Here is an 11,574-nt window from a genome sequence, read left to right as displayed (position 1 = left end):
GGATTCTTTGCAGATGGGTTCAAATTCAATCAATTAAAAAAATTATACGAAATAATATACCAAGAGTTAAGGTAAAAAAAGAAACAGTTTCGTAGGTCAGAGCATACGAGTCACCTGATGAATGCAATCACCTCCGCCTCGCCGACACACATAACATTAAGTTGAATTACGGATGCGTTGCCGGCCCTTGATAAAAATAATAATAATTCATTTATTTATTCAGACAATAAAGATCCATACATTATTAGTAATTTGCTTATAACTATGTTAGTATACATATTGGACGAGTGATAGTGTGGTATTAATTAAATTTTGCATTATAGAGCACTCATCTCTTACAGCTATCATATTCTTTAGGAGGCTGTTAGTGCTGCCACGTATTCTTGTCATATTGTTGTATAATAATTTAATTTTTGGGCCACCATCGTAACATATCGTAGTAAAATATGTTTATTTTAATGCTTATCAAATGATTTGAATTGGCTGACTGTACTTTTGAAATCAATGTATTCGTTTATTATTGTTTGTTCAACTTACAAAATTAAAATACAACTTGTACATATGTTATGGACCAAGTGATTAATAAGGGCATTATGAATAATGACAAGCCGGCAAACCGATACCGGGCAAAGTGAGTAAGTATTATTATCTAAGCTTCATAATTTATCACATTGTCCGGGCATTATGAATATTGCTACATGATTGTTGGGCAATTTGATTACAACTGATTCTTGGCTAGCTGAAGTAAATGACCGATTTAACACTTGGTCCACAACATAAACGTCGTTAAATCAATTAGGTGGATAAATATTTCCATATATCCACCTAATTGTTTTGTATGCTACACATACAAACATCAAAGACTGGCCGGAAACAAAGGCCAAAGTTACTCAAGAAAAAAGTTTATGTTTTGAATTCGATAAAATGTCGTATGAGTGCGTTTGCAGTTTGCATTGAATCGAAGCGTTATGGACTAGGGTCGAAGAAACTGTCATTTTACTTGAGGGTACCAACCTAAATGACGACGATGGAACCGATTTATGGGTCCAACAATTAAATAAATAAATATAAAAATATTTTATGATTTCATTTGTCACAACAACGTTTGCCTTAAAATATAATTATGACATCAAATTATTTTCAGGATCTCTTTAAAATAACTTAATAGATAATGCAGTTGGTTAAGATAGGCTGGTTTAATAACAATTCTGAAAAACTACTATGTCAGAAATAAATGACTATAACAAATAATAGTTGGTTATTGAAATTGATACATTGTCTAAAATTCGGGCAAAGGATTGAGATAACCTGCCTAGTTCGTTCATACCACAGTCTACGAGATATTGGGGCATAAGGCAACCACAGTCTCTACTATAAGAAAATAAATGACAGACGTTTTTTCAGCCTTTTCGTATCTAATGGAGCTGAATGGTTTTATTTTGCATGACAGTGACTAATACTTTAAGTGAATGCGAAAGTTCTGTCTGTTTGTTACCTTTTAATGCTCAAAACGTTGAACCTATTTAGATGAAATTTGATTTGGTTTAGATGAAGTTTCAGACCTTAGGAAGAACATTAAGATTGTTTTTATCCCGGAGAATAGCTTGTTCCCCTAGAGATAGAAATACTCGTGGAAACAATTTCACCGACCTTTAACTGGTTTTACCAAAAACTGCATTTATCTAATCAAGGCTTGAAAATTGGCCATTTATCTTTTCGCGAGTATTCTATTATGCAATGGCAGTTACCTTTTATGTGATATGAAGGCGAATGTTATTTTATCAGAAGATAATATTGATATTTTATGCGTAGCTATCTAACCTACTGACTGCTACCTGAATTCAAGTAGAGGTGACTCGTTTTGTCGCTATCAACATGTCTATAGGTACACGGAGTAGGTACTAACAGTATGTCGACTTCTTGATGTGGTCTTACCCTAAACATGGCAGCGTATCTAATCCATACTTCCATATGAAATCCATATTTCCATAAATGTGAAAGTGCGTGTGTTTGTTTTTTTACGTCCGTCTTTCACGTCGAAACGATATAGAGTAATTTTGCCTGAAAAGAAACCCTCATTGAAGGGCAGTATTAAAGAACCAAAATGTAGGTACCATCAACCAAATATATGGTCTACCACCCTAAAGTTGATAATCGTTTGCATGTCATAAAACAATAATGCCAATAGACGTGCCTGTCAATTTGAAAGTTCGACTTTAGCGACATATTCATTTGATAGGATCTTATTTAAAAATTGATCTATAGACCTATAACCTATACGATCTATAGACCCTATAGACCACTTATTTGGCTGATGGTACCAGACGCACTTAGCGACGCATGTCAATTTACATGTCTGGTAGCTGGTTTATGCGAACAAAACGGTGTTCATATGTGACCAACTGTTTATTATCTCTGACGCGATTCAAGTGGGTATGCGTTACGAATACCTATAGGTGTAAAGAAATTATCTTGACTCTTCTGTCACAAGACTAGCTGATGTAAATCAATGTCAACGGTGCATAAGATTTATACCTACGTAAGCCCAGGGAGTTGGTACGGTATTTGATTTGACATCTATACTAATATTATAAAGAGGAAAGATTTGGATTTTTGTATTTTTGGATGTTTGCTACGAATTAACTCAAAAACTGATTGTGTTTAGTATTGTTTTGTTTGTCGTTGTGTTAATTGTACCTAAACCTAAATAAATTTTCATATTTTTTGGAAGAAAAAGCTTTTGTCAATCAACCAACAGTTATGCAGTGACCTGGATAACTAACTTACAATAGGTATCAATTTAAACATCAAAAGTTGACTAGAACAGATCCATGAAGAAATAAGTTGGCCTTTGTAAATGTTAGGTACTCAATAAAGTTTGTCACTGTGTTTGTTTCTTTTTTTGTACATTAGGATTTGCATACTTACCTACATAGGTAAGTACAGTTAAAGTCATAAGTGATAACTTTTGTACCTTGTTGCTTTCAGTCGGTACCTACACAATTTCGTATGGCTTTCCAAACATGATGTTAAAATGACAAGGTACAAAAGTGATCACTTATTTATGAAGATGACATACATACATTTTCGCTAAAGGATAGACATGGGGAAAAGCGTTACATTTTGATATCAGTGACTCCCAAAAAAGTCACAGTGAAAAGTCATCGTGACTTTGTCACGCCAGTTACTCGTGCCACTCCATGATATTTGTGTCACGTCACGGTCCTGTAATGAACGTTTTTTTGTCACACTGTTATGTCACGCCTGTTACTCATATCACCATATGATACATGTCACGGTGCTATTATGACCGTGTTTTTGTCACACCGTTAACAGTAACAGCACTCCACAGCGTCGTGATTTGAGTGACAGAGACTGCGCTAGGCGCTAGCGCTGTTCTTAGGAACAGTAGGAACGTATGTGATTTTTTAACGTTGTTCTTTTGTGAAAACTCACATTGACACCTTTTGACGGCGAGTCACGGTGACGTTATTTATTCCCCATGTCTATAAAGGATAAAACGGCTTACTATTACCGGGAAATATCCCTACGCACATTCCAGAAGCTAAGACCACTCAATCGACTGACATTATTTATCTTATTGTCAGTCAATTGATACGGTACGCTTATCTCATGGTTCAATCCCTTGTTGTAGTTAGGAGTGACGGAGTTGTGATTATCACGGCGAAAATCGAACTGAATACAAACGACAATGATAAGTATGATATGACACACATCTTAAATGGAGGAACTTGTTAGTAAAATTCAGGGAAGGCAATAATTACATGATTGTCTACTCTGCCCTCTTAACGCAACAGGCGGTACTATAGGCATTTTTATCAGCCAATAAACCATTCTTATGCTTATCCTTATTCTTAGTATGAAGGGTAGACATAAAGGAGAAACTTCTTTTTGTATGGAAAAGTGTCCATCGAAAGGCGTTAAACCGGTGGTACTAGATACAATAGGAAGTGATTAACAAAGATAATTATTATTATTATTATTCCCCTTAATGGCGGCTTTAAGGCCAAAGATAATTATAATCCCACGTCTGTCTGTCAGGATAGGCATTAAATAAACAGATATTTTTTTTAAATCTATGAATGCAGTTTAACTTCCATGCAATTTTGCCATAGAACATAATCGTTCTACCTATGTCTTATAGTTTCAAAACGCATACTGACTTATCTAAATGGGCCCAGTCAAGTAAAGAAGTAAAATAACGGTTACACTTTGTTACCTACGTAGATTCCATAAATAAAATCCAAGGGATTTAATGCTCACATTGCTTTAACATTTCCTCATAATTTCAAACATACCTCACGCCTACACACGAAGGCGGGTTCAAAACTTTTCATATTACTCGGGTATCCTATCTAATGTATCTAATCCCACAGTAGACAGATTGTCATTAGTCCTTTAACGTACCTATCTCTGTTCTACTACTTCAGTTAAAAAGAGACAAAAATTTACCTACTTACCAATAACATGAGCAGCTGCACCTGTACCCTTAGTGTAAGTTTTCGGTTACAAAATACGTCTCGATCGCGTTCGCGTTAAAACCTCAATTTGTATGGTAATACGAACATCGCAAACGTTCCGCTAGAGGCGCTGTTCGTGTTTCCATACAAATTGAGATTTTAACGCGAACGCGATCGAGACGTAAGTATTTTGTAACCGAAAACTTACACTAAGGGTACTGGCTTAAAACTTACGAAACTACCAGTGACTTTGTGGTAAATCCTACCTCTACCTACCTCCTACCTCTTCTCTAACTTCTCTTCGACTAATAATATTAATAAAACTAGGTACCTATCTAAAGAGGCAAGCTCTATTTATTTGTTTGTTTTTATGTATAATTAGAAGGGTAATCTGTTACTGCTGAGTTGTTGTATGTAAGAGGTAGTTTTTAGAAATAAATATCAAACAATGGAAAGCTGGATGTATTACAAATTATTTTTCTGCTGAGAAATCGTTTATCGCACGTCCGCGGGAACTATACAGTTTTCCTAGATGAAAACTATTCTTTGTCCTTTTTAGGGCCACAAACTATCTCCACAGTGAGTGATCCTCTCTACCAATCTCTATTGTATTTATACTTACTTGGCCAGTGCTTCCGCCACAAGAATCTTAACGTAAGTCTGTTATTAAGTGCACGCATCCATGTCCAGTACCACATTTCTAAGGCCTTTCCTGAATCCTGAATTCTAAAAGACCACGTCTTCGCTCCATAAAGAACTTAATAACATGTAGGTTAGATATAAAGGAATGTCCACGGAATTATACGAATACATAGGTACGGTTTGATTTCACATCATGGATAATAAAATAACCAGGGAGCGATACATTGCGGGGCTTAAATGATCCATTACATTATTGTCTGTTCCATCATCATCATAGACCTGTGTCCATTGGTGGGCGTAGGACATGGCCCGGCAATGAGTTTGACCATCAGCTTTCCTCCAATCCCTGCCCACGTAGCTCTACACGCGTTTATTAAAACGTGGAATCAATTCTGCGGCACATATGTGACCGGCCCACTGCCATTTCAGCTTAGATGACTTTGGTTCTCAGACGAATAACTAGATTCCGGATTCGATCCCTATAATAAACTTCGATTATAGCTTTTTCCATAGCCTTATCTACTTCGGTATTATTTTTAATTATTTTTACTTCTAATACATTACGTCTATCGAAATCCTGTAGGTATCCGGATGATTTTACTCGTGAAAATTATTAGCTTATTGACATAAAACTGCCGCGAGCGAATCTTGTGCATGTCCATATCTGATGATTGCTCCAAGGTCACCAAACTACGTCTATTACTTGATGTGTATGGCCACTGAAATTGGTTTAGGCGGTGGATTTGCTGATGCGAATGATAATCGCGAAGTGGAGTCGCATGAAATAATATAATTATGTTTAGGTACAATATTTTGAAAAAAAAAAATTACCTTCTTACGACGACTTTATTTATATAGCTATGTCGGGTGAGAATAGGTAGGTATGTCAGTGCATGTCCATACAATCTTCTTTGGACAAACTTATTCTCACCCAACAATTATAGGATTATTGTTTCCCATCCCTAATAAATACCTATGGCTTAAGTTGGCCAATTCAGTGCGGGAAAGGTAAAGGTGTAAAGACCCTATATTTTTTTTTAAATACTTTATAATAAGCAAGTTTATAATGTAAATATTAAGCAAGTTTTTTTTTCTTTAAAAAATCTTAAACTTTGTTTTTAACGCTATTTGTATATTAACGTTACTAGAAATTTCAGACTATTGTATCACATTTTTACGTATTTTCAATTGGAAAAGTCGCGTCTGTCAAACTGCACGCTAAACAGATAGCGCTGATCGACAGTATCGGAGTATCTTGCTCGGACGTTATCTAGCTCTCGTGATATAAATGATCTCGATAAAATTCACCTCCTCCTGGAGTTAAGCTTATTTCTGCCGAGGATCGCAGCTAGAGGGTGCATTGCGGTCGAAATGAGTTGTAAGTTCTTTATTTTATTAAGTAATTATTTCGTGAAAGTGATCATTGCAGCTAAGGCTGGTAGTTTTCTTCATAGTGTAATTCATAATAAAATCTTGTTTTTTAAGTAATGTATTTAATAAGGTTTCCGTATTAGGTTTATTTTTTATGGATTCGTTGTATGGATGTGAAACACTTGCAGATTTTTTTTACATTATCAGTCTGCATGATGAAATCATTACCTAATTATTTGCTAAAATGATACAAGTATGTCATAGAATAAGTATAATTTTGTAAAAAATACAACAATATTTTCTAGGGTCTACTAAGGTGCAATAAGTTTTGAATCGCTGTTATTTTTTAAACAAGGAAATAAGGATTAGACGGGAGGATCCACAATAGCAAATTATTTTGAAAATTTTAGTATGAAATTTAGATACATTTAATAACACCTATTTCACTAATGCTGCTAAAAGCACACAAAAATATGAGGGCATTTATTTTATCATAAATGGAGATTATTTTATTTTATTGTATTGTAACTCAGTCTCGTAATTTTTTGAAACAAAGAATGTACTTGTATGTCCAAATACTTTTAGAGGATAGTGCTCTCGATTTTATCTCTCAAGTGACAGTTCGCATCTTGTGTCACAGTTATCGGGCACTCGAATGAATCGAATGTTGAAACCCGACGATAATACCGGCCTACTAGTCACGTGAATTACTATATTGTATAATCCAGTTTAAAAAAAACCTATATTTACAAGTTACGAGTAATAATTATAATTAGAAGAATAGTCTAAAAACATTACTGGGACTAAAAGGCTATTTTTTATAAGAAACCAGAACATAAATTCGAACTTAGTTCATGATTTACCTACCTTTGTCGTTACGGAGTCATTCATTCTATTATTGTTGAAGTTCCATTTAATCGACATTAAAGTAAATAAAAATAGGTCGTAAATTTATCCATCGTGCCCTATACACGAGCACGCATGTACATCGACCTTACCTAATGTTTAGTGGCACAAAGGTGTAAGTCACCTGCTTAAGGTCACAGCTCATTAGAGCTACCCGGTACCCGACCAGCACCGCCTCAACTTTCGGCGTCCACTCGTTGCTGACAGGTGGTCCACGGATGGACGCCGCATTGACAACGAGTGGACCTCGCATGGTCCACGAATTTCCTAGTAGGTTAGGTACCTAGTCACTATGGCGGCGAGCAGCCAGCTGTCACCGAGTGGTCCACTTGCCGTCCGCGCGTGGCAACCTCGCCAGTGAGGCGATCCGGTGACGCTACGGACTTGATGTAGTGAGCGCATACCCATACAAATCCATATTGTGAAGAATACTAACCGCTCGAGGCGAGGCGGTGCTGGTCGGGTGCCGGGTGGCTGTAATGAGCGGACCTAAATATCTGATACGACTCTATTTCTAAGGATGGTAGGATGTGCTTAAGTTGTGGCAGTGACTGTACTACACGCTTGTTAATTAGTAATTTAATATCAAGTGTTAAGTTTTTCTTTCGTTGCTTTAACTACTTGTATAAGTGTGGTTTTGGCCAGCGCGCAGCGTGGTCGCGATATTAGCTTGCATGAAATTTTATTCCTCTTAGGTACTATTAGTTCTTGTGTTTATTTCCTACATTTTAAGCCCCGAAAGAAATGTGAAGACTATGTTTTTGACGGCCCTTTATCCGCAGTAACCCTGAGGCTCATCGTATGCGCGGCGGCTGTCGCTAGCGCCTCCGCTCTCTCAATCTCCTTGAGACAAAATCCGGAGACCCTATGCGCGGGACAGGAGAACTTCCTACGCATTGCCAGCGTGGAGAATTGCGTGGCTTACTACCAGTGCTATGCCGGGAACGCGTATCGCATGGAGTGTCCGCAAGACACCTGGTTCAATGAGGTGGAACAGGTACGTTATGGTATGGATGTATTATTTGAAATGTCCATATCTCGTTAACAGCTAGCCTTTCGAACAAAGCCATTTTATTCTATTGTGCCCTCAACCGTATAATCCTTAGTTTAAAATGACGGATACTATAATATAAAATAGTTTGTTGGAATAACGACTTTATTATCTAAAGCAGAAAGTGCATTTTAAAATAAATACACGTTGGCAGATAATACTTTTCCGCGATGCTGCTTGTCTACGACGCATTCAATTATGAAAAATATTATCCGCCAACAAAGTTTTATTTACAATAAAGTCTCTATTGTAAATAATTAAGTCGTCATTTCAATGAACTATTTTATCTTATATTTCCGTTCATTTTTACCTGACTGCCCGAAGGAGGGTTATTAACTGAGGATTATGCAGTTGAGGACATAATTGAATACAATGGCTTAGTTCGAAAGGTTGGCTGTTAAGGAGATCGGGACACCTCAAATAATTCCTACTAGTGAGGGCACCAGTCATGGACAGCAACCAATAATGGAATATTTTTTCCGCTCACCCAATATTAAGAAACGGACGCTACTTTTTCTAAAACTAATAACACTTATGTGCAGATAACTGATGATCATAACTGGTAAAGCTCATGAATGATGAGCTATAGGCATTGATTCGTTGCTGTCCAGTACTGGATACTACTGTGCTTAACATGTCCATGATTGGTGCCGTCACCCTATATGTATTAACTATAATCTATCTTGCTAAGGCCCAGCGTACGAATTTTGAATATGTATGGTTCTGATGTTAAAACTGACATGAGTCTTACGAAGAAGGCCTAGCGTACGAATTTCGAAGATTTCTAACGCAATAAAGTCAATAAACGTAAATATTTAATGATTTATTTTCAAATTCTGATTTCTAACCTAACCTAACCGCAACTGCCGACTGATCATAAAGTTCAATCGCAGCCAGCGTGCAGCTTGCGCGCAGTTCTGCCGACTGCAATGGAAATGCAATTAAAATGAAAAATTATGTGCAGTCGGCAGTTGCGGTTACGTTGCAGTTGGAATGCAGTCCGTTTGTCGTCAATTGTCCAACAGCATTTGATTGTTTTAATTATTTGCTTAATGAATTCAACTTTTTTCAGGTTTGCGATTGGTCAACTCCACCAGCAAGTTGTCGTGTCGAGCCAGAACCCGAACCTGAGCCACAGCCAGAGCCCGAGCCAGAGCCAGAACCTGAACCCGAGCCAGAACTCGAGCCAGAGCCAGAACCCGAGCCAGAGCCAGAACCCGAGCCCGAGCCAGAACCCGAACCCGAGCCAGAACCAGAACCTGAACCAGAGCAAGAGCCAGAATCAGAAGACTTGGTAGAAGAAGAGACCGCTGATGAAGCTAATGAAGAACAAGATGAAGATTTGGACGATGAAGAAGTTCGCCTAAACGCTGAGCTCACTGAAGCTGGTCATGGCCACGACCACGACCACGACCATGATCATGACCATCACGACCACGACCATGATCATGAACACGATCACGACCATGATCACGATCATGACCATGATCATGAAGAAGTGAGCAAAGAAAGCGAGGAAGGCTCCGGTGAGGACAACGATGATTGGGAAGAAGACTTTGTCATCAGATTCCTGAATGCTAGGTTGCAGGAGGAGAACGCAGAAGAAGACGAATTGATCGAAGAGATACAAAAACTCGCAAAAGGACAAGATGGCCATGGTCATCATCACCACCATCAACATCAAGAGGAAAACGAAGGCGAAGAAAATGAAGTCATCAAGTCTCTCAAGGCTAGACTACAAGAAGAGAACGCAAACGAGGAAGAATTAATTGAAGAACTACAGAAGCTTCTCCACCGCCGTCGATTCATCAGACCCGCCCACATTTATGCTATGGGACACCATCATGGAAATCATCACGACTATAAATTCCAAGAAGAGCTCGATGAAGAACAAGAAGATGTGGAGAGATCGCAAGAAGAGACCGAAATTGAAGGTGACTTAGAGGATTTACAGAGAAGTCAGGAAGAGAACGAAGATGAAGATGAAGAACAGGATGTAGAAAGGCAAGAAGAACTTGAAGATGATAATGAGGAAGACGCACGGAAAAGACAGGAAGAAAATGAAGAAGACTTAGAAGAAGAATCCCGCAAGAAACTTCAGGAAGAGAATGACGATGAAGTTGATGATCAGGAAGAGATCCTTAAAAGGCAGGAAGAAAATGATGATGAAGAAGCAGATGAGGAACTCCTCAAGAAACGCCAAGAAGAATTGGAAGATGTAAACGAGGAAGAGTTAAGTCGTAAAAAGAGGACTCTTCAGGAAGAGTCAGAGGAAGTCGATGTAGAAGTTGAGGATCTAAAAATGCAGGTAGAAATTGAAGGAGAAGAAGAGGAAGAAAGCCGTAAGAACCGATCCCTTCAAGAAGAATCAGGTGATGAAGATGAAGATGTTTCTGAGAGGTTACAAGAAGAGAATGAAGATGAAGAGAGCGAACAAGAAAGCAGGAAAAACCGGGTTGCTCAGGAGGAGTCCGAGGATGATGAGGTAGAAGAGAGCCGCAAGAAGCGCTCTGTTCTCCAAGAATCCGACGAAGAGTTCGACGAAGAATGGCAGAGAGCTCAAGAGGAAGCCAATGATGAAGTAAGTGACGAAGTAGTTGAAAGGTCTCAGGAAGAAAATGACGAGCAGAATGACGATTCTGATGAAGATAGCGAGGAATTCAGCTTTTTCCGCCGCTACTTCTTCTAAAACGCTGGCAGGTTCAATAGCACTTCCTTCGGGAATGCCCCTTTGAAATGCTAAAGGAAGTTAATTAAGTAGATATTTATTAATGTAAATAAGTTGAAGTGTGTAAGAAACGAGATCACTTTGTGCAATTTTGTAAATAACGTAGGAGTGTGATAAACTATGTGGAAAAAAAACTTAGTTTCAATTATAACCCGCTATCAACCAAGCAAGGCAGATCCAAGGAGAAAATTTAAATTGTATGCATTACGTTTTGATTTTTGTAAGCTCAAGTCTAGTTTGCAGGAACCAGCCAAACCAACAACAAGGACCGAGTAAGGCAGTTGTCTCACCGCCAGCGAGGAAACGATTTATCGCTATCGTCTATCCTCGTAAGTCCTGACTTTATTTATCATACATAGTTCTACAGACAGAGGCGATAATTCTAAGTTTTGTGA

At 38.0% G+C, this 11,574-nt stretch overlaps 1 protein-coding gene across 1 annotated transcript; it reads left to right on the top strand.

The window, feature by feature from the left end:
- Positions 1–6,392: 6,392 nt before the first annotated feature.
- LOC141430218 (uncharacterized) lies at positions 6,393–11,317 on the top strand. The gene is made up of 3 exons (XM_074090813.1): positions 6,393–6,501; positions 8,183–8,397; positions 9,524–11,317. Exons 1-3 carry the CDS (start codon positions 6,495–6,497, stop codon positions 11,138–11,140), a joined length of 1,839 nt encoding a protein of 612 aa, XP_073946914.1. The 5' UTR covers positions 6,393–6,494; the 3' UTR covers positions 11,141–11,317.
- Positions 11,318–11,574: the final 257 nt, after the last annotated feature.

This window comes from Choristoneura fumiferana, chromosome 8 (assembly GCF_025370935.1).
Source record: "Choristoneura fumiferana chromosome 8, NRCan_CFum_1, whole genome shotgun sequence".
Classification (NCBI taxonomy): Eukaryota; Metazoa; Arthropoda; class Insecta; order Lepidoptera; family Tortricidae; genus Choristoneura; species Choristoneura fumiferana.
This window is presented reverse-complemented; position numbering and strand designations above follow the sequence as displayed.

Coding starts and splice junctions, on each gene's coding strand:
- LOC141430218 (XM_074090813.1), top strand. Junction 8,398..9,523: donor GGTTCAATGAGGTGGAACAG/GTACGTTATGGT, acceptor AACTTTTTTCAG/GTTTGCGATTGGTCAACTCC.